We start from the raw sequence: 23,498 nt of genomic DNA on the forward strand, positions 1-23,498 counted from the left end.
GTGCAAAAATGTGGGAGGGGACCACACTAGGGTGTGAATACCAAGACGTGAGGATCATTGGAAGTCAACTTGGAGGGTGGCTAAAATGAATAAAATAAAATATGTGAAATTAACATGAAATGAATGGTTCATAAAATGAATTCAGTGGCTCTTCTCCTTTTCCCTCATCTCTGAAACGGTGAATTCAATACATGCAGTTGTTGCTCTTAGCATATTGGTTCAAATAGTATGGACTATTTTCTTCGACCTGTGACATTTTTCAGGAGAGGATTGACTTACAATTTGGTTTTATCTTTGTAAAAAAATCATTATCTAATTAAGTTCTCTGTTTACTTTAGAATCCATAGAGCACAGAAAAATGTGTAGCAAAGTTCCCTACTTGGCCCTAGCTCTAGGAATTCCAGCTGTTATTACTTTCCGCTCCACTGAGTTGAGAACAATATCACCCTCCTGTGTTTCTGGCCAAGAATGTATCCTCCACGTGACCTACCATGACAATATTCCTATTGTTGGGGAAGGCAGTCTCAAGCATGCATCCCCCACTGCAGAAGAAGGGGCCTTGGACCTGAAATATGATACTTGCTTACCAAGCAATAGAGTCCACATAGCCTGTGCCAGACTTACTGCCATGTGTAGAAATATCTTCCCTTCTTTCAACCTCAACACATGCTCCTTCGTTTTGTGTCAGTGTATGCCCTTGGGCATCTGGTCAGCCCCACAGCTGTATCTGTCCTCAACAGGGAAAGAACGGGGTGGAGTCCCTTTACTGTGACATGAGAGGAGTGCATTAAATTGACCAGCATTAGCTGCCAGGAGAGACTCCCTGGCCATGGGAGATCAAAGTCCACTGTGGAAGTGTCTTATGGGGTTGAAACATTATTTCACCCAATGCTTGATTATGTTTTTGCTTTCCTTGGAGACTCTGATACCAATATATTGGGTTGGCAAAAAAAATCGGGTGTTTTTTTTTTTTTCAGGATGTTATGGAAAGATGCAAACAAAATGTTTTGGTCAACCCAATACAATGGACAGACAGAAGTGTTTGGAGTCCCCCGCAGGACTGATAATCAGTTCATGTCGTTCTGCTCAACACTTATTTTAAGACAGAAGAAGCCATGTCTTGGGAGAGAGAAGAAATGAAAGAGGCTCAAGATCACTGCAGAAGGCAAGTATCCACCATTTTTTGAGAGCCTGCACTGGCCATGTAACATTGCTATTCATTTTGCTTTGCACATCCCAATGCTCTATACACTGTGAGAAACTGATTTTTATCACCACTTTGCAAGTTAAGAGATTAAGATGTTAGAGATAAAGTTGTTTGTCCCAAATCACAGAGTTGAGTCTTTTCAGAACTATGATGTGAAGTCATGACTGTCTAGCTCCTAAGCCTCTTTCTTCCACTCCATATCTGTAGGAGGGAAGCCTCTCATCCAGATATTTCCTCATCAGCACCCACCCAACTCATCCTCCCCAATGTACCACACGAAGCAAGATGTACAGAGAGAAACATACTCATTTATTTATTGACAAGTCAACAGGCATTTGTTGGCTTCTTCTGCAAAGAAGATATTGGTGTTAGAACCAAGTCTTCACCACGGAGTGATCCAAGCCTGGGCGTAGAAACGGAATTCCCACACCACACAGAGTAGGAATCCAGAGACTCTCCCAAATGGCAGGAATCAGGCTGGGAGAGAAAATGAGATCAGGGCTTCAATATCGGAACCAGCTGAGTCATCTTCACATTCTGCCCCCCAAGAAATCCCTTGAGATAGAGAAAATAGCAAGGTACTGATAGAGTTGAATGAGTCTTGGTATCAGGAGGCTGAGTACAAGCCTCTATTTTACTAGAAAACTCTATAAAGTCAGGGCCTTGAGCTGGAGTATCCTCAAAATCCACTGGTCCCTTGGGCTTTTACCCTAAACAACATCCTGGAAATAACCTTAATAACACATACTGAGTGCATAGTACTTTTGGCAATGCACTTTCAAGTGCATTATATCCATTTTACATATAAGGAAGCTGAGACTCAGTTACTTGCCCAGGGCCCTTACTCAGAAGGGCTGGGATAGAATCAAAGCCATGAGCCATCCTGTGGAAATTCTTGCCCCTGGGAGAGAGGGCTCTTGAAGACCTCGGAGTCTGGCAGAAACTCTGCTTGGACTTGGGATCAGGAGTCCCCTGTTCATATGCTGGGAACTTCAGAGGGTTGAGACAGAGAAAGTTGGAGGGAGGGAGGTCAGCCTGCCCCACCCCTCCTTACCTTTCACAGGGGAAAGGCAGACTTTCCCACACACGGCCCTGCAGCACTTTAATGTACCTACACACTGGTCGTCTGTCTCACAGTGATTGAGGGGGATTAACATCAGACATTGGCCATGGACCACTGGACACGTCCCAGGCTTCTTCTTAACTGGAGAGAGTAGAGTCATGGATTAGAAGGCTTAGGCCTTCCACATCACCCCCCGCTACTTCTGGGCCCCAGCCCCTGCCCTAGCCTGAGCAGAGAGAATCCCCCCCTCTCCATGACCTCCATGTCCTTTCTGAGGCCAGGAAATACCTCCTGAACATAGGATCTGGTTCTCCTCTGACATTAAACCCTCAGTCAACGCAGGTAGCCAGTTGTCCAGTGCTGAGAGGTTGGGTGGCTGCCCACTACCTGGTTATCTGAATGACCAGATGACTCTTACCTGCAAAACTGACCTCTTGGCAGACTGGCTGCTTTACCAGCCAAGTGGGTAACATCCTGTCTGGGGCTGGATGACTTCCTGACAAACTTGGCTCAACAATTCTTGGCAAGGAGGAGGCCTGGCAGGATCCGCCCCCCATCTCCCCAAGGCTGTGTCCTTCGTTCCATTCCTCCCCACCAGCTCCTCCACCTTCTCACCTGGGTGTGTGACATTGACAGGGTCCAGACATTTGGTTCCGCAAGTGTCGAGGCAGCATTTCTTCTTGTGTGGACACTGCCAGTCACTACTGCACTTGGGTTTCTCATCTCCAAAGCACTGGGCAGGTTTTCTAGGAGGGCAGGCCCCAGCTTTCAAAGCTTTTGAAGAGAAGTTCAAGAGTTTGGGAGGAGGCTGGGTGTTGCGTAGGCCCTCACAGCTCCTGGACAAAGCACCGCTCTCCAGCAGTGACCCTCGCCCAGGTGACTGTCCACAAAGTCCGAAGGGAAGTCCCCGCCTGGACAGGCTTGATGAAATCACACACATGGTCAGGAGAAAGGCATAGGGCTCCCAGCCAAGGTTTCTGGCTTCAGACAAAAGCAAAGGCTACTCATGGAGTAAGCAAGGCTGAGGGGAATGGAGATGGAGGGAACTAAACAGAGATAAATGGAACTGACAGGGCAGGAGAGCTAGAGCCAGAGGCAGGAAAACAGATTAATGGAAAGAATCAGCAAGAGTCAGACTGATGACTGGAGAACCAGAGACTAGGAAATAAGGGGGAGAGAGAGAGAGAGAAATAAGAACAGGAATGGAGTGAGACCTGGGCTGACAGATAGCAAAGTAAAAGAAGAATTTTCAGATGCTCAGAAGCCCGCACAGAGACCCTGGAGCCCAGGTGGACATAAACACACTCCCAGGGACATCTCCTGAAGCTAAGCTCAGAGCTCACAGTCTAGAGAAGCAGACATCCCCACACCACCTCTGACGTTGCAGCCAAGATGGTACCAGGGTATCTCCAACTCACCATTTTCAGCACCTTCCACAGCCCAAAGTGCCAGGGTTCCCAGGGCAAGAAGCACGAAGGGGAAGAGGCCACTGAGCTTCATGGTGAGGGCAGGGGTGATGCTGATGGCCAGACCTCGCAATTTATACCTTCACTAGTGGGTGTGGCCTCACCAGCATTTCCTTGGCCCCTCCCAGCTTCCATGGCATAAATAGGAAGCCAGAGACCAGGACGCTTGATACCAGAGAGACAGTGGCTCATTCCTGTCCCAGGCAAGACTGCAAGGCCACTGGAATAACTGCCAGGGAAGAAACAGAGGAGAGGCTGGCCTGGGAGATGTCGGCAGGCTTATGAGGAAACTCTCAGGTGTCCATCTGAACCCTGAACATTGTGGGGGCCCCAGGTCCCTTAGCCTTGTTAGTGGAGATGTGGTTAAAAGGTCAACTGCAAGGATGCTATTTAGTCCTGGATTCTCAGCTAAGATGTTGGGAAATGCACCCCTAGTTCTCCCACTCCTGGACTCCCAGGGAATTGTGAAACTCTCTACTGATGGCTCAATGCAGTTTCTTTCTCATATTTCAGATTACATTGAGACAAGCTGGGATCTGGGAACTAGGACCGGTTTCTCAGTGCTTGCACCTGGACTAACGGCTCCTGAGCAACAGAATACAAAGAATCTATAAGGGACTAAAAATAACTGCACGCATGCGCAGTTGGGGCAAATTATTAACAACAAGATACAAAAAGTTCAAAAACCCAACTGCCACTTCTGAGATGTGGGAGCCAAAACAGGGTACTACACATGCAGTCTTCACACAGCACCGCCAAGGAGGCGGCAGACCACTCAAGCCACCCCTCCAGCCCCCTGGACTCATCCCCACCCTCACTCCACACAAAGGACCAGCTGGCCAGCCCGGCAAGCAAGTGAGCAAGGGAAATTGTTACTTGTTTTTGCTTCCTGGTGTCCCAGTAATGCCTTACCTGAATTAAGAAATCTTGTCTGACCTCTCATGGATTTCCATCGATTAAAAGATTCCAAGAACCCAGGTGGGTCACAACAAATCCTTCAGCTAACAGACATTGATCTTCACACCGCCCTCCCCCCCGCTCCCCCCCGCCCAATATTTATACCATTATGTCTTCAGTGCCTATTCCATGTCTGGACATGGAAGGTGCTCATAAACAGTTGTCACATAAAAGATACAGAAGAAAGAGCTCTGCTTCCAACAAATCTCTTTGGAGCTCAGTTTTCCTGACTGTGAAATGGGATGATTCTAACAAATCAGGCTTCTCAGAGAGTTGTGAGGTTATGGGTGTGGAAGGACTCTGAAAAGAATAAATGAGTTGTTTCCTTTATGACTGAACAGAACTCAATCTGAGCTAAAGGGCCAAAGCAGCTCGCCAGTCACTATAATCAACACTTAGTTATAGTGTGTAATTTGAGATGTTAGAGGAATGCTTCCTACCCCCAAATCCCCTACAAATTTTGTGCCACAACGGAAAATGATGGCTTCCAACTGGCAAAGCCTATTCTGTGTGCTACCCTTTCTGAATAGATTGCTTCTTTAAAAAAATTTTTTAGACATGTTTATTTATTCATTTTTGGTTGTGCTGGGTCTTCACTGCTACATGGGCTTTTCTGTAGTTGCAGCAAGCAGGTGCTACTGTCTGTGGTGCATGGGCTTCTCATTGCAGTGACTTCTCTTGTTGTGGAGCACCAGCTCTAGGGTGGGCGGCCTTCAGTAGTTGCGGCACATGGGCTCAGCAGTTGTGGCTCCTGGGCTCTGGAGCACAGGCTCGATAGCTGTGGTGTGTGGGCTTAGTTGCTCTGTTGCATGTGTGATCTTCCCAGATCAGGGATTGAACCCATGTCTCCTGCATTTTAGGCGGATTCTTTAGCACGGAGCCACCAGGGAAGCCCTGAATAGATGACTTCTAATTATCAAGGGTGTGATCATTCTGTCTAGAACCCAAGCCAAATTTGTCTCACTGCAAAACCCAAACCCTTGCCTCAGTATCATGTAACCTCTTGATGCTTGGAAGTTCCCCATTCACTCTTCAAAGTAACAGTTTGTGGAAATTCAAATAGACACAGGAGTCTTGCATTGCCAAGCTCCACATGAACTAATTTGTAAAATATCCTCTGACTAGACAGGCAGTTGATCCCTCTATGCAGAAGTCACTCGATGATTTAAATTTTGGTGGGGGACTTCCCTGGTGGTCCAGTGGTTAAAAATCCACCTTCTAATGCAGGGGATGAAGACCCAGTGCACTTTAAAGAAAAATGGTGGGAAAAGAAAAAAGAAAATAAAAATGCACCAGAGAGCTACTATGTGGGGGCTTTCACTCCTAGCTGGCGCACTCAGTAGGGCAAGTGAGAGATGGAGCATCTGACTTCCATCGGTGGGTAATACCACAGTCGGGTCAAACAGCCTGGCTTAGGCTCAGGACTCAGGTTCTCACTTAAACCACCCTGGGGACGATTTGATTCTTCTTACTCCGGGACAAGGATGACAGAATTGGCCAGACTTCCCTCTCTCTGTTTCTTCCTTTTTACCTCAGTGTCACACTCAAGAGAGTATCTGCAGTTTTCTAAATATTTGCCTCATAAAGCGTGAAAGAGAGGCACTTCCCTGGTGGTCCAGGGGTTAAGAAACTGAGCTTCTACTACAATGGTCAGGGAATTAAGACTCATAAGCTGCACAGCATGGCCAGAACGAGAGAGAAAGAGTGAAAGAGGGAATGCTCCAGCTAGAGTTCTCTGTGATTGATTATAAAAAGCCAACTCCTTTCTCATCAGAAGAGTTCTGTGATCAATTAGCAATGTCTGCCATGGACACTATGTGAGGGTTACAACATTGTCTGATCATTTCTGTCCTTTGTCCGTGTGGTTCTAAGTGTTTAAATCATAGACTGTTGGGAATTCCCTGGTGGTTTGGTGGTTAGGTCTCCGTGCTCTCGCTTCAGGGACTGAGGGTTTGATTACAGTTTGGGGAAATCTGCAGGGACTGAGGGTTTGATTACAGTTTGGGGAAATAAGATTCTGGAAACCATACAGAGTGGTATATAATGGACTGTTAAGATTAAAAGGAATTCAAAGGTCATATAGACCAGTGCTCAGTAAGCTGTAGCCTAGAGACTAAATCCAGACAGCTGCTTATTTTTCTAAATGACTTTTTATTGGAACACAGACACACACTCATCTACGTATTGTCTGAAGCTACTTTCTCACTACAGTGGGAGAGTTGTATAGTTGTGGCAGAGACTCAAATTAGTCTTTAGACAAAGCCAGTATTTACTCTCAGTCCTTCACAGAATATGTTTGCTGCCTCCTGGTCCAGACCCAATCTCCCACTGGGAGCAGGAGACTGAGGCCCTCAAGAGAAGGTACAAGCCTGAAGCTGCATAATGAGTGAATTACACGACACCAGATTTCTAAAACTGGTTATTCCCATGCTGATCCCCGGAACCTATTTGGTAATGATAATGGGTGGACACTCATCCCTGCAAGCCCGATCTCAACCCAAGATTGATTCACTGAGCCTATCTCTCACACCCTCTATAAGTGAAGTGAAGTCGCTCAGTCGTGTCTGACTCTTTGCGACCCTGTGGACTGTAGCCCACCAGGCTCCTCTGTCCATGGGATTTTCCAGGCAAGAGTACTGGAGTGGGGTGCCATTGCCTTCTCCAACACCCTCTATAGTCTTCTATAAATATTATAGACTCATTCATTCATTCAGTTCATTCACACAAAAATCATTGAATGAATTCTACTGCATGCTGGGCTCTCAGGCTGCAATCAAGAAGATACACACAGTCAATACCATGTGGTTGCTAAGAACTTAAACTTCACAACATTATAAATCAATTATACTTCAATAAAATAAATATTTAAAAGCGTAAGTCAACTATACTTCAATAGAATAAATAAATTAAAAAATTATAGATCAACTATACTTCAGTAAAATATAAATTTAAAAAAAAAGAACCTTGGGACTTCCTTGGTGGTCTAGTGGTAAAGATTCCACTCTTCCACTGCAGGGGGCACAGGTTCAATCCCTGGTTGGGGAACTAAGATCCCACATGCCACAGATCAAAAAAATTAAGTTAAAAAAAAAGAACCTAAGCTTAAGGTCTGAGATATCTAGTTTGGAAGAAAATCACTGACCCTCTCTGAGGCTGTTTCCTCAGCTCTAAGATGGAAGTGTTGGTCTCTCCTGTCATGTGATTGGGGTAAGGAGTATTTGACAAGCACTCAGCACAGAGTCCAGTCCACTCAGCGTGGTGGACATTTTTCTTATGACAGTCAGGTACACTAGACGTTAGGTACACAGGGCTTTCAGGTCCTTGGGTCCTTGGGTCTGGATCCTTCTTGCTCAGCCCCATTAAATGCCTGACTGAGCCTTTGAAACAGAGTTGTTCTTAGGGCATGTGTGTGGGCAGGGCGTGCCCTCTATCTATATAAACAATTTGATTTTAAAATATATTACAAAATTCACAGGTCCATGTGAGGTATCATGGTTTATCCAAGAAGGTTTGAAATAATTGTAGAGAGGGACTTCCTTGGTGGCCCAGTGGTTAAGACTCCATGCTTCCAGTGCAAGGGGCGCAGGTTCGATCCCTGGTCAGGGGACTAAGATCCCACAAGCCGTACAGTATGACCTAAATAAATAAATAAAAATACTTAACAAAACAGAGTTTTCTTGAAGGAGAAGGATGAAATTTAGAAACTCTGCCTGACTTTCCAACCTGCAATATTCTTACCCAAATTTTCAGCCTGCCCTATGAATTTCATACTTACCAAATGCCGGGAATGCAAGAGCCAATATTAAAAAAAGATACTGTCTTTGGTTTTCTCTCACTCTTTAATCCTCTCACTGTTTATCCATCTATGTATCTATCATCTAGGTATCATGTACATATATGTGTATGAAAGTGAAAGTCGCTCAGTCATGTCAGACCCTGCGACCCCATGGACTCTAGCCCCCCAGACTCCTCCATCCATGAAATTCTCCAGGCAAGAATACTGGAGTGGGTAGCCATTTCCTTTTCCAGGGTATCTTCCTGATCCAGGGATAGAACACAGGTCTCCTGTATTGCAGGCGGACTCTACTGCCTGAGCTACCAGGGAAGCCCATATATAATATGTATATATATATATATATATATATATATATATATAGAAGCCCATATATAGATATAGATACCCCGTGGCTCAGATGGCAAAGAATCTATCAGCTATGTGGGAGACCTGGGTTTGATCCCTGAGGTGGGACAGTCACCCACAGGAGGGCATGACAATCTACCCCAGTATTCTTGCCTGGAGAATCCCCATGGACAGAGGAGCCTGGCGGCTACAGTCCAAGGGGTCCCAGAGAGTCGGGCACGACCGAGCGACTAAGCACAGCACAGCATATAGGCATAGATACTGATATATAGATATGTAGGTATCATATAGAAAGTTCTCTTCATCTTGAAAACCTTAATCAATACACCTTTCCATCCTCTGCAGTTTCCAATACTATTCATTTACGTATTGCCCACAAGGCTGTATCATCCACTACACCAGCCCTCAATACGAGTGTCCAATGACTGTCTCAGAAGTTGTTCCTGTTTTATCACAAATGCAGCTAGCAGGAAGGTGGTCTGGCAGCCGGTGGCTACTGTCCATGCTGAGTAGTGGGACGGGACCCAGAGCACCCATGGGACTCTGCACTCTCCCTGTGAGTATCCCACGCCTGTGGGAAGCAAAGTCAAATGACAAGTTAAAAATACCAAGGGAATTCCCTGGTGATCCAGTGGTTAGGACTCCGTGCTTTCCCCGCTGAGACCCAGGGTTCAAACCGTGATCGGAGAACTACAATCTCGTAGGGCGCATAGTGAGGCCAAAAAAGAAAACCTCCCAAACCTTGACAGATTGCAAAAGAAGGGGAAGAAGTTTGCTTGGGTTTTTGTTTTCTAGTGTCTTTAACAGCACTTTTTCCCTGACTTTTCTTTTTTTTTTTTTTTTTGCCACACAGCACGTGGGATCTTAGTTCCTTGACCAGGGATCGAACATCACCCCGAAGTACTGGAAGCTGAGTCTTAACTGCTGAACCACCAGGGAAGTCCTACTTTTTTCCTGGTTTTGAAGAGAGGCCCCCACACTTCCACTTTGCCCGGAGCCCTCTGACACTGTGTGACCTTGGTTAGGGCACTGCAGCTCTGTGGGCCTCGGTCTCCCCATCTGTATAATGAGAAGGTTGAACTAGGAGGTGAAGGGCTTGCCATGACTCAGCACCCCAACGCGGACTGAGGACACGGCTGGTGGGCTCTCCTGTTCTTGGAGGCACTCTCGGCCACGCTCACGGGCTGGCCTCTAAAGACCTAGGGTAGGAAGAGGCGCCAGGACTGTTCCTTCTTAAGACTGTGAGACTCACGGCCATGTTGGTCTGACTTCTGTCTTTCCCTCTTTCTCTCAAATACCATCTGCCCTGCCATTCACTGGTATTGGGGGAGAGGAGAGCAGTGGGTCTCTGACATCCTTTATGTTAGATGCTCTTCTCTGTGCCTCAGTTTACCCACCTCTTTGCCAGATGATTTGTTTGTCTCCACACTGCACTATGTCTTCCCTGGTGGTTCAGCTGATAAAGAATCTGCCTGCAATTCGGGAGACCTGGGTTCAATCCCTGGGTTGGGAAGATCCCCTGGAGAAGGGAATGGCTACTCACTCCAGTATTCTGGCCTGGAGAATTCCATGGATAGAGCCTGGCAGGCTATAGTCCTTGGGGTCGCAAAGAGTCAGATATGACTGAGAGGGTAACACACACGACACTAGGGTTTCTTTAAGAGAGAAAACATGCCAGTAAAAGATCACAGACTTTGGAATTACACGGAGCTGGTTTCAAATCCTGACTCTCCCACTTAATAAATGTCCCTTTACGTAATTAGAGTTAATCAGGACTGAGCATTTGCTATGTTCCAGGCGCAGTGCTGAGTCCATTGCATGATTTATCACTTTTAAACATCACGACAATATGTTAAGTAGGTGTAACAATTATCCAATTTTCTAAATAGCAAAAATAAGGCTCAGAGTCCGCCTTGCATACAAGGCATGGGAAGAGGGAGTCCTCCAGGTATAGGTCACTGGGTCACTGACTGACTGGTCACTGGGACAGCACTGGGGATGCTGCTTGCTCAGACCTGAAAGCACCCAAGTGGTACCCTGAGCCCAAAGCTGGGGTCAGAGGAGAGAACCCCTGTAGGGATCACCTCTATAGCTTGTGCAATTCGTGTGCCTGATGTACAGACTGTAAATGAGCCCCAGAGAGAAATATCAATTAGCACGAGCTTTTTTTTAAAAGGTGATGTCATCTTTTAAAAAGAATAGGCAAATCCCTGGCAGTCCAGCAGTCAGAACTCAGCACTTTCACAGCTGTGGCCCAGGTTCAATTCAGAACTAAGGTGTTAAGACCCTGCAATCCACAAATGTGGCCAAAAAAAAAGGAAATAATATATATATTTCACTTGTGACGGAGTCAGTTTTACCCATCTCTCCCTCTATGGATTGTACCATTTATGTCAAATTCTCCTTACACAATCCCTTCCATTTTCTTTAAATCTTTTTATGAATTTTGTCTTCCACATTTAAGTCATTAATTCATTTGGAATTTATTTTTCATGAAAAGTTTGAAGGAGGGATCTTAGTTCCGTTTTTTCCTATTATGGAGTGCATATCATTGATCCCTTATTAATTTATAAACTACATCTATTTTGTCCCAAGTTTTCATATATAGATGGATGTATTTCTGGGCTCTAGTCTTACTCAATTTGTCTATTATCAAATCAGTCTTCCTTGATGCTCTTTTAAAAAAAAAAAATTTCTTTGGTTGTGCCAGGTCTTACTCGAGGCACGCAGCATCTCTGATCTTCCTTGAAGGATGTAGGTTCTTTTTCGTTGCAGCACGTGTGATCTAGTTCCCATACCAGAGACCCAACCCAGGGCACCTGCATTGGGAGTGCCGAGCTTTAGCCACTGGACCACCAGGGAAGTCCCTGGTGCTCTGTTAATGAACATCTATGTTTTAAAAATCTTGGTGCTTTACAGCACAAGTCTTTTCTGTTTTACTTACTCAGAATTGTTTTGGCTATTGTTGCCTTTTTACTCTACCACATACATTTTATGGTCAATTTCTCAAGATCCTTAAAAAATTGCATCAGAGCTATATACTACTGAAAGGAGCCAAAACATTTACCATGTTAAGTCTTCATATTTAGACATATATAGATACCTATATAACATGAGCATCACTCTATTCAAGTCCTCTTCAAATCATTTAACAAAGTTTTTTTCATAAAACTTGCAAACTTATCCTTGATTTATTTTTAGCAATAAATTTCATGATTACTGTGAATAGGAATTTTCCCTCTTTAATTTATTTGACAGTTTTTGGTGTGTAAGCATGCAATTAGTCTTTTGTATATTGACTTCCATCATTGCAAACTCAATATGTTTTCTCATGAATTTTAATAGTTTACTCATGACTCTCTTGGATTTCATCTGAAGACATTCATATCACCCATAAGCACTGATCATTCTATCTTTTCCTTTCCCACTCCTGTACCTCTTTATTTTATTGTCCAATTCTACTGCGTTGGCCTACAATCAGTAATTTGATATTGAATCAGAGTAATGATTGAGGGAAAGTGAGCAAAAATCGCTTAGTTGTGTTTCACTCTTGCAACTCTAGGCCAGAATACTGGAGTGGGTAGCCTTTCCCTTCTCCAGGAGATCTTCCCAACCCAGGGATCGAACCCAGGTCCAGATAGAGGGAACCAGGGTTTGATCCCTGCGTTGGGAAGATCCTCTGAAGAAGGGAATGGCAATCCACTCCAGTATTCTTTCCTGGAGAATTCCATGGACAGAGAAGCCTGGTGGGCTACAGTTCGTGGGCTCGCAAGAGTCGGACATGACTGAGTGACTAACACACACAGTGACCGAGGGAATCCTGGCCTTTACTGTCTTTAAGGGTGCTGCTGTTAGAGTTTCATCATTGAGTATAACCCGTGCTGTAAGTATTTGTAATAATCTTTATCAGGTGAAGAATGTTCACTTTGGTTGCTAGTATACTGTGTGTTTTTTTAATCATGAATGATCATAGAAAAATATGGAATAATTTTTATGAATAAATTTAAAGATTCATTTGGACTTTTTTCTGTGAACTTTTAATTTATTTAATCACACTGATAATTTCCTGTTCTTGAACTAACCTTAAACTCCTGGGATGTATCTTTTTTTTGTTTGTTTGTTTTGTTTTTTTTTTTGGATGTATCCTAATTATTTGCAATTTTAGCATACTGAGAAATTATATATCCTAACATGTATTATACTTGTCACTTTGAAATAATGTCAGGTGTATAGAAAAAAAAATTGGAAGAATAGTACAAAGAGCTATCATTTTTCTTTCACTCAGATCCATTAAATGCTAACCTTTGGCCACATTTATCATTCTCTTTTTTCTGTGTGTGTGTGAGAGATAATAGTTTATTCTGACCATTGAGAGTAAGCTGTATACATCATGCTCCTTTATACATGAGTACTTCATTTATATTTCCTATAAATAGCTTGATTACATTTTATAGCAGCCTTAATGGAGCATTTAAATATTGGGGTACATACTATTTTGCTATAAATTTTACTTTGCTGTTACTTAACTTCTATAATATATATAGTTAGGATGTGATGTTGTTTATTTCATATGTGTAGCAAAGTTATCAGTTCAGTTCAGTTCAGTCGCTTAGTCGTGTCCGACTCTTTGTGACCCCATGAACCGCAGCACGCCAGGCCTCCCTGTCCATCACCAACTCCCGGAGCCCACCCAAACTCATGTTCATTGAGTCGGTGATGCCATCTAGCCATCTCATTCTCTGTCGTCTCCTTCTCCTCCTGCCCCCGATCCCTCCCAGCATCAGGGTCTTTTCAAATGAGTCAGCTCTTCGCATCAGGTGGCCAAAGTATTGGAGTTTCAACTTCAGCATCAGTCCTTCCAGTGAACACCCAGGACTGATCTCCTTTAGGATGGACTGGTTGGATCTCCTTGCAGTCCAAGGGACTCTCAAGAGTCTTCTCCAACACCACACTTCAAAAGCATCAATTCTTCGGCACTCAGCTTTCTTCACAATCCAACTCTCACATCCATACATGACCACTGGAGAAACCATAGCCTTGATAGACGAACCTTTGTTGGCAAAGTAATGTCTCTGCTTTTTAATATGCTATCTAAGTTGGTCATAACTTTCCTTCCAAGGAGTAAGCCTCTTTTAATTTCATGGCTGCAGTCACCATCTGCAGTGATTTTGGAGTCCCCACCCCCCAAAAAATAAAGTCTGACACTGTTTCCAGTTTCCCCATCTATTTCCCATGAAGTGATGGGACCAGATGCCACGATCTTAGTTTTCTGGATGTTGAGCTTTAAGTCAACTTTTTCACTCTCCTCTTTCACTTTCATCAAGAGGTTTTTTACTTCCTCTTCACTTTCTGCCATAAGGGTGGTGTCATCTGCATATTTGAGGTTATTGATATTTCTCCCGGCAATCTTGATTCCAGCTTGTGCTTCTTCCAGCCCAGTGTTTCTCAGCAAAGTTGTATTAGATATTAATTTCATTTCAGATTAGTAAAGGGGATATAACAAAAGATTTGTTACCAAAAAAAAAAAAGAATCTATAGGGTTGAAAATCGTTTGTCTAGATAATCTCCACAGGGCCTCTGACTGTGATGCAAATTTGAACTTGACTTTAGGCAACAGTACACCCATTTCTAGCCCACCCAGAGATCCAGCAAACTGGGAGAATCCCAGCAAACCATTTCAGAGATGGAGAGCAGAGTCTAGAGCGGAATCTATGGATTGACTCCCTCCACATCCGTTTCAACCTTGTTCCTGTATCTCTCTATTGCCAAGAGGCCGGAAGGTTAAAAGGTATATTTCTTTTTTTTTTTTTTTAAGATTTTTTGATGTGAACCATTTAAAAAGTTTTTATTGAATCTGTACAATGTTGCTTCTGCTTTTTCATGTTTTTGGTTTTATGTCCACTTGGCGTGTGGGATCTTAATTCCCCAACAAGGGATCAAACCCACAACCCCTGAATTGGAAAGTGAGGTCAACCACTGGGCCACCAGGGAAGTCCCAGAAGTTGCATTTCTGAGGCCAGCCCTCCACCCCCAGAGCTGGGGTTCTTGGCGCGATTTGAGTTTCACCAATCTGATGCACTATCTAAAGTTTCCAACCAGGACTTAGTCTGGAGGGAAGCAAAACACAGGGCACAGGTCATGGCAGAACTGTGGCCAAGGCAACATGACTCGAGGGAGAAAATTTATCCAGAAACTCAGTTTACAGCCTCCTTCTCCAGACTGTCAGGGGCTTCCCTGGTGGCTCAGATAACGAAGAGTCTGCTCGCAATGTGGGAGACGAGGGTTCAATCCCTGGGTGAGGAAGATCCCCTGGAGAAGGAAATGGGTACTCACTCCAGTACTCTTGCCTGGCGAATTCCATGAACAGAGGACCCTGGTGGGCTATAGTCCACAGGGTTGCACAGAACTGGACATGACTGAGCGACTAACATTTTCATTTTCACTTTTCTGTAACTAGAAGACCTTACCAATGGGAGCAGAGTGGAGAGGGGACCCTGAGGTTAGGACCTTCCTGGTCTCTTCCTATCTTACCATATGTCAAGGCATCATACTGGCTTAATTTGAAATCTTGCAGCACAGTTGCCTTGCAAAAATTGTTAAAGTGATGGAAGAAAGTGTTGAAGTTGCAAATGCCAGGTAGATGTTCCCCCTAAGGGGTGAATGGGCAGGTGATCTCTTATCCATGAACCAGGGCACCAGAGGTTGTGTTCACAGTGGGTTTTGCATGAGTTCAGCCTCCTCTGATCTTCTGCAGTGGGGTTATATGGGAAATGCACACCCTTGCAATTGTGTGGAAGTTTGAGCATCACATACTGGCCTCCGGATACTTCTAAGCTTTCATCACAACAGGGAAGCACAAGGCCATAGGTCACCTTCATCATTATGCTTCCTCCCAGCTACTCCTGGAGGTGCAATAGAACCCGAGGGATTGCCTTCAGGCATGAGCAACCCAGCTGTTGGCCAGTATTGGACTTCCCCTGTCAATACAGTCTGTAACTTAGCTTCTGGTCTGTTGTTGTTCAATTGCTCAGTCATGTTTGACTGTTTGCAGCCCCATGGACTGTAGCACGCCAGGCTTCCCTGTCCTTCACCATCTCCCAGAACTTGCTCAAACTCATGTCCATTGAGTCGGTGATGCCATCCAACCATCTCATCCTCTGTCATACCCTTCTCCTCCTGCCTTCAATCTTTCCCAGCATCAGGGTCTTTTCTAACATTTTCAGTAAATGCTGTGGACTTGTAACCTTCTGGAAGGCAGCTGAATTGCCAGCGAAAGGGCTCCCCAGCACTCTCCCCAACCCTTCCCGAATTCCCTCTTTCCTCCCAGACCTCTGCTTTTGGGCAGCTGGTACTAAGTCAAGGGATAGCCTCCCACTTTCACCCCAAACTTTCTCCCCATTACTGATAGAGTGGAAAGAGCCCCGGACATAGACAGGCTCCTGGAATGGTTTTGGGAACATCTCTTCCCCTCTCCGGCCTCAGTTGCCTCATCTGTGAAATGGAACTGGTGATACCAGCCTCAGAGTGTTGCCACAGAATTACATGGGGTCATGTAAGATAAAGAGCCCATCGTCATCCCTGGAACACAGGATGGTCTCTGTACAGATGTGTGACCTTGGCTGTCTGAAATCCCACCACGAATGGCATTCCCTTTGGGTCAACCTTGCTCCCTTCCTTCCAGGCTTCTTTTGAAGTGCAGGTGCCTCTGGGAGGGGGTCATACAAGGCACTGGTCCCTCAAAGCATCAGAGGCTGTGCAGGTATTTTCTCCCACACAGAACTGAGATGACACAGTCCGACACTGGGAGAGGAGGGGTCTGGGCATGAGGGGCCCTGGCTGGCTGCCCAAACAGACCCCCTTCCCAGAATCATCTGCCATTTCCTCCCTGGCCCACTGAGCTCTTTCTCTGTTATCCTCAACGTGTGGCCAGTCAGCCCTGGATCAAGGTGGCTTGGTGGTAAAGAATCTGCCAGCCAATGCAAGAGACTTAAGAGATGGGGGTTTAATCCCTGGGCTGGGAAGGTCTCCTGGAGAAGGAAATGGCAACCCACTCCAGTATTCTTGCCTAGAGAACCCCATGGAGCCTGTTGGGTTACAGTTCATGGGGTCGAAAAGCGTCAGACACAGCTGAGCAACTGAACACCCATGCATACACATCCTTGATCAATCAGGCAGAGGATCACACCTGCCACAGTGTGGGACTGTGGATAAGGCCACTATCTACCCAACTATGTGCCTATGGGGGTGGGGAGAGTCAGAGATGAGGTTATAAGGACTGGAAAACAGGTTCTAAGAAGCATGTCATTGTGTCTATCTGTGGAATGTAAAATAGCTGTAAATTACCCAGGTAACATCCACTAAGGGGTGCTGAGATGAAACATGAGACATACATAGAGTGGAATACTATGCAGCCCTTACAAAGAATGAACCAGGGCATGGACAAAGGTCTTGGATGCAAGCAACAGACACACCAATTCTGGATCACTAAGCAGGAAGGGCTTTATTGGAAGGATTTTGGGAAGACCATTTCACAACGCCAGCGGGGGCACTATTCACACTGCGTTCCCTGTATATGCCTCCCTCCCACCAAGACTTTTGAAATTGTGCAACTTGGAAGCCTTGCCAGGATATCAGGTGGGTCACTGAAATGAAAATCAGAAACCAAGAAAGTCAGCCAAGGGATTTCCGTGGTGGTCCAGTGGCTAAGACCCTGAGCTCCCAATTCAGGGAGCCCAGATTCCATCCCTGACCAGGGAACTAAGATCCCACATGCTGCAGCCAAAACCCAGCACAGACAAATCAATCAATCAATAAAAATATATTTTTTAATTTCAACCAAATTCACCAGCAAGAATCACCTGGTTAGGATTCCTCCTGTGGATTCTCAGTACTGTCACTGCACTGTCATGAATGACTTCTCAACTGTCCCTGAACCTTTGTCTTATCTCCTCAAAGATTCATAGTCAAAGGAGGAAGTATAGAATTTATTAAACCTCAGCCAAGCATTTTGTGGGGTTTTTTTGCATTTTGTACATCCTGTGTCCCAGGCAGAATTTTAATATGAAATGGCTTGTCTCATTCAATCCTCACAATAACCCAGGAGCATAAAGTATGGTATCATCTCCATTTTACAGATGAGAAAACTGGGCCCCCTTGGACAGAAGCACAGAGAAGTTCAGAAACTTGCCTAAAGTCACACAGCTCATGGCAGAGCTGGGATTCGAATGGGCAGTCTGGCTCCCATGTCTGTGCTCTTAACAGCTGCGCACTGTGCCATCAGGCCCACATTCCAGCTTCCAAAGAGTGGGTAAAGGAGTTCTGGCTCCTGTAGTCTCCCCAAAAGAGAATCAGGAGATGGACAAGGGAACTAGTCCTTGACAACACCTGCACACAGTAAGCAGCAGGGCTGGTCTTCAAATCCAGGACTGGGTGGTTATCCTCAAGGGGAATGAAGCAGCTTCTAGGCTGGGGTGGTAGGGTCCGCCAGAGTAGGGGGAGGGGTGTGAGACAGAGGAGGGTCTTTCTGAAATGGGCAGGCCTGGCTCAGTCCAAGTGCCAGATGCTAAAGCCTATCAAGTCTCCCCGCGTGTGTGCTCAGTCGCTAAGTCATGTCCAGCTCTTTGTGACCCCATGGACTGTGGCCTGCCAGGCTCCTCTGTCCCTGGGATTCTCCAGATAAGAATACTGGAGAGGGTTGCCATTTCTTTCTCCAGGGGATCTTCCTGACCCAGAGATCCAACCCTCGTCTCCCGCATTGGCAGGCAGATTCTTTTCCACTGAGCCAGCTGGGAAGCCCGAGGGCTCTGGCGCCCAACTCCGAATCAGAGCTCCAGGCGCCATCTCGTGGCCGCTGCAGAGATTGCATGAGAAGTACAGGCGAGAAGAAAAAACAACCCTCAGAAGGCGGTCCCGGCCAGGGCCGGGGAGGGGGCTGAGGCTTTGCCTCATTGCCACCTCCATCCTTGAGGTCCCCGTTCCAATCGGGACACACACCCCGTCGCCCAGGTTACTGCCTGGCTCAGCTGCGGTTCTCTCACTGTGATCTTGGACAGACAGACAACTCGGCCCTCTAGGCCCGGATTCAGTTCAGTTCAGTTGCTCAGTCGTGTCCGACTCTGCAACCCCACTGACTGCAGCACGCCAGGCCTCCCTGTCCATCACCAACTCCCAGAGCCTACTCAAACTCCTGTCTATCGCATCGGTGATGCCATCCAACCATTTCATCCTCTGTTGTCCCCTTCCCCTCCTGCCTTTAATCTTTCCCAGAATCAGGGTCTTTTCCAATGAGTCAGTTATTCTCATCAGGTGGCCAAAGTATTGGAGTTTCAGCTTCAGCATCAGTCCTTCCACTGAATTTTCAGGACTGATCTCCTTTAGGATGGACTGGTTGGATCTCCCTGAAGTCCAAGGGACTCTCAAGAGTCCTCTCCAACACCACAGTTCAAAAGCATCAATTGTTTGGCGCTCAGCTTTCTTTATAGTCCAACTCTCACATCCATATATGACTATTGGAAAAACCATAGCCTTGACTACATGGACCTTTGTTGGTAAAGTAATGTCTCTGCTTTTTAATACGCTGTCTAGGTTGGTCATAGCTTTTCTTCCAAGGAACAAGCGTCTTTTCATTTCATGGCTGCAGTCACCATCTGCAGTGATTTTGGAGTCCAAAAAAATAAAGTCTCTCACTGTTTCCATTGTTTCCCCACCTATTTGTTGTGAAGTGATGGGACCGGATACCATGATTTAGTTTTCTCAGTGTTGAATTTTAAGCCAACTTTTTCACTCTTCTCTTTCACTTTCATCAAGAGGCTCTTTAGTTCCTTTTTGCTTTCTGCCATAGGGTGGTGTCATCTGCGTATCTGAGGTTATTGATGTTTCTCCCAGCAATCTTGATTGCAGCTTGTGCTTCATCCAGCATGGCATTTCGCATGATGTAGTCTGCATGTAAATTAAATAAGCAGGGTGACAATATATAGCCTTGACATACTCCTTTCCTGATTTGGAACCAGTCTGTTGTTCCATGTCCAGTTCTAACTGTTGCTTCCTGACCTGTGTACAGATTTCTCGGAGGCAGGTAATTCCCATCTCTTGAGAATTTTCCACAGTTTGTTGTGATTCACACACCCAAAGGCTTTGGCATAGTCAATAAAGTAGAAGTAGATGTTTTTCTGGAACTCCTGCTTTTTCTATGATCCAGCAGATGTTGGCAATTTGATCTCTGGTTCCTCTGCCTTTTATAAATCCAGCTTGAACATCTGGAAGTTCACAGTTCATGTACTGTTGAAGTCTGGCTTGGAGAATTTTGAGCATTATTCTGCTAGCGAGTGGGATGAGTGCAACTGTGCAGTAGTTTGAACATTCTTTGGCATTGCCTTTGAGATTGGAATGAAAGCTGACCTTTTCCAGTCCTGTGGCCACTGCTGAGTTTTCCAAATTGGCTGGCATATTGAGTGCAGCACTTTCACAGCATCATCTTTTAGGATTTGAAATAGCTCAACTAGAATTCCATCATCTCCACTAGGTTTTTTCGTAGTGATGCTTCCTAAGGCCCACTTGACTTTGCACTCCAGGATGTCTGGCTCTAGGTGAGTGATCACACCATCGTGATTATCTGGGTCATGAAGATCTTTTTTGTAAAGTTCTTCTGGGTATTCTTACCACCTCTTCTTAATATCTTCTGCTTCTGTTAGGTCCATACCATTCCTCTCCTTTATTGAGCCCATCTTTGCATGAAATGTTCCCTTGGTATCTCTAATTTTCTTGAAGAGATCTCTAGTCTTTCCCATTCTATTGTTTTCCTCTATTTCTTTGCACTGATTACTGAGGAAGGCTTTCTTATCTCTCCTTGCTATTCTTTGGAACTCTGCATTCAAATGGGTATATCTTTCCTTTTCTCCTTTGCTTTTCACTTCTCTTCTTTTCACAGCTATTTGTAAAGCCTCCTCAGACAGCCATTTTGCTTTTTGCATTTCTTTTTCTTGGGGATGGATACAATGTCATGAACCTCCATCTATAGTCCTTCAGACACTCTACCAGATCTAATCCCTTGAATCTATTTGTCACTTCCACTGTATAAGATAAGGGATTTGATTTAGGTCATACCTGAATGATCTAGTGGTTTCCCCTACTTTCTTCAATTTAAGTCTGAATTTGGCAATAAGGAGTTCACGGTCTGAGCCACAGTCAGCTCCCAGTCCTGTTTTTGCTGACTGTATAGAGCTTGTCCATCCATCTTTGGCTGCAAAGAATATAATCAATATGATTTCGGTGTTGACCATCTGGTGATGTCCATGTGTAGAGTCTTCTCTTGTGTTGTTGGAAGAGCGTGTTTGCTATGACCAGTGTGTTCTCTTGGCAAAACCGTTAGCCTTTGACCTGCTTTGTTTTGTACTCCAAGGCCAAATTTGCCTGTTACTCCAGGTAGCTCTTGACTTCCTACTTTTGCATTCCAGTCCCCTATAATGAAGAAGACACCCTTTTAGGATGTTAGCTCTAGAAGGTCTTGTAGGTCTTCATAGAACCGTTCAACTTCAGCTTCTTCAGCATTACTGGTCGAGGCATAGACTTGGTTTACCATGATACTGAATGGTTTGCCTTGGAAACGAACAGAGATCATTCTGTCATTTTTGAGATTGCATCCAAGTACTGCATTTTGGACCCTTTTGTGCTATGACGGCTACTCCATTTCTCCTAAGGGATTCTTGCCCACAGTTGTAGATATAATGGCCATCTGAGTTAAATTCACCCATTCCAGTCCATTTTAGTTCACTGATTCCTAAAATGTCAATGTTCACTCTTGCCATCTCCTGTTTGACCACTTCCCCTGCCATAAAACAAAGAGGTTGGGCAGGGCACAGGCTAGGCACTATACTTAGCACTTTTGCTCATCTGACCCTCATGACCAGGTAAGATCTCAATCATCTTGTCGTCCCTCACTCCAGTCACTCCTGACCACCTGTATCTGTGGCTTCATTCACCTGTGAGATTCCCATGGACACCTGCGGAAATTCCAGCTGTAGGTCAAGGCTTAGCTGAAAGTCACCTCCTCCAGGATTTCTCCCTGCTTACCTGCCCTTTGCTCCATCCCTTCACCTGAAGGGTCCTCTTTCTGCCACAGGTAGTCAGGTGGACCTCACCCGCTCCAGCCTGAGGCTCCCCCAACCTGGGGGCTTTTCTCAATCATCTTTCTCCCTCCTCACCAGGCCCAGTGAGGGGCCAGACATAGGTGTGATTCACAATGCCTGCTCTGAATTTGGTCCTCCTGACTTCAAGCCCTGTGTTGTAGACAGAATAATGCCCCCACTCCAAAGATGTCCACGTCCTAATCTCTGGAACCTGAGAATATGTTACTTTACATGGCAAAGAGAGTTTGCAGGGACTTCCCTGGGGGTCCAGTGGCTGATACTCTGTGCTTCCAACGCAGGGGACCCGGGTTCGATTGCTGGTCAGGGAACTAGATCTCACATGCTGCAACTAAAACTGGGAGCAGCCAAATAAATAATTTTTTTAAAAAATTTTAAGAAGAGAGTTTGCAGATGATAAAGAACTTCAGATGGGGAGGTTATCATAGATTATCTGGGTCATCACAAGTGTCCTTATACAGTGGAGGCAGGAAGGTCAAAGTTAGAGAAGGAGATATGATGCAGAAGCAGAGATTGAGGTGATGAAGGAATTCAGGTGGCTTCTAGAAGCTGGAAAGGGCAAGGAACCAAGTCTCCAGCCCTGCCAACCCTTTTGAGACTTCTGACCCCAAGAACGTTTGTGATGATTAAGCCACTGAATTTGTGGTGATGCTACAGCAGTCACAGGAAATGAAAATACACTGGCTCAGCTTCTCACTCGTCATGTGACTCTGGGCGACTTAACCTCTCTTTGACTCAGTTTTCTCGTGATAGTGATAAAGGCAAACATTCCTACCTCACAAGGTTGTTGTGACGATAAAATGAAAATAGTTGCAAGTCACTTTGAATAGTGCCAGAGACTAAGCATGTTAGCTATTCATTGCTGCCTAATAGGTACCAGGCACAGGGTCAGATGCCTTAGAATAATTTCCTCCATTCTCACTACCACCCTTGGGAGTGACTATTTCAATCCCCATTTTACACATAAGGAAACAAACCCAGAGTAATTTGCCTGTGTCATCACTCTAGGACTGGAAGCATTTTCGTCCTCGCAGTTTCTCACATGCACTTGGGAGACTGTACCGGTTTGTGCTCTTTACCTACAGAGGATTGGTTTTTATTTTTATTATTATTATTTATTTTTGGAGGTGAGCAGAGGGTGAAGCAGAGGCTGTGCAGGCCAGTCTGGGCCGGAGGTCCTGGTTGCCCGCCCCCCGAAAAAACCCACACACCTCTTCCTACCTGGTGCAGGGAGATAAAATCCGAGTGAAACTCACCTATGCGCCCTCCTCCCCCCCCAACCCGTCCCTTCAGGAGGTCCGGTTACTGCCTCCCGCTTCATCACTCACCCCCCAACTCCGCCCAGTTCTAACAGCCCTTAAGCCAGACTCGAGGGGACACCAGGAGACACAGCCAGAGAGCCAGGTGCCTGACCGCTGAGAGATGGAGGGCAGACTTGCCCAGACCCCAAGGGTACCCGTGGAGCCCCCTTCCCACCGCCTGCATAAGGAGCCATCTGTTCTCGGCTGAATGAACCAGCGGG

At 45.5% G+C, this 23,498-nt stretch overlaps 1 protein-coding gene across 1 annotated transcript; it reads right to left on the reverse strand.

Moving 5' to 3' along the window:
• Positions 1–1,497: 1,497 nt before the first annotated feature.
• On the reverse strand, positions 1,498–3,876 carry SLPI (secretory leukocyte peptidase inhibitor). The gene is made up of 4 exons (XM_043480156.1): positions 3,689–3,876; positions 2,886–3,044; positions 2,262–2,411; positions 1,498–1,684 (listed from the first exon to the last, which is right to left on the reverse strand). The coding sequence occupies exons 1-4, from the start codon at positions 3,768–3,770 to the stop codon at positions 1,680–1,682; spliced, it is 396 nt and encodes a 131-aa protein (XP_043336091.1). The 5' UTR covers positions 3,771–3,876; the 3' UTR covers positions 1,498–1,679.
• Positions 3,877–23,498: the final 19,622 nt, after the last annotated feature.

This window comes from Cervus canadensis, chromosome 10 (genome assembly GCF_019320065.1).
Source record: "Cervus canadensis isolate Bull #8, Minnesota chromosome 10, ASM1932006v1, whole genome shotgun sequence".
NCBI classification, from domain to species: Eukaryota; Metazoa; Chordata; class Mammalia; order Artiodactyla; family Cervidae; genus Cervus; species Cervus canadensis.

Bases quoted from the DNA above. Each gene is read 5' to 3' on its own strand.
- SLPI (XM_043480156.1), bottom strand. From the start codon at position 3,770: ATGAAGCTCAGTGGCCTCTTCCCCTTCGTGCTTCTTGCCCTGGGAACC. The intron at 3,045-3,688 runs GTGAGTTGGAGA...TCTCTTCAAAAG, and splicing joins TGTGGAAGGTGCTGAAAATG to CTTTGAAAGCTGGGGCCTGC. The intron at 2,412-2,885 runs GTGAGAAGGTGG...TACTCTCTCCAG, and splicing joins TGTCAATGTCACACACCCAG to TTAAGAAGAAGCCTGGGACG.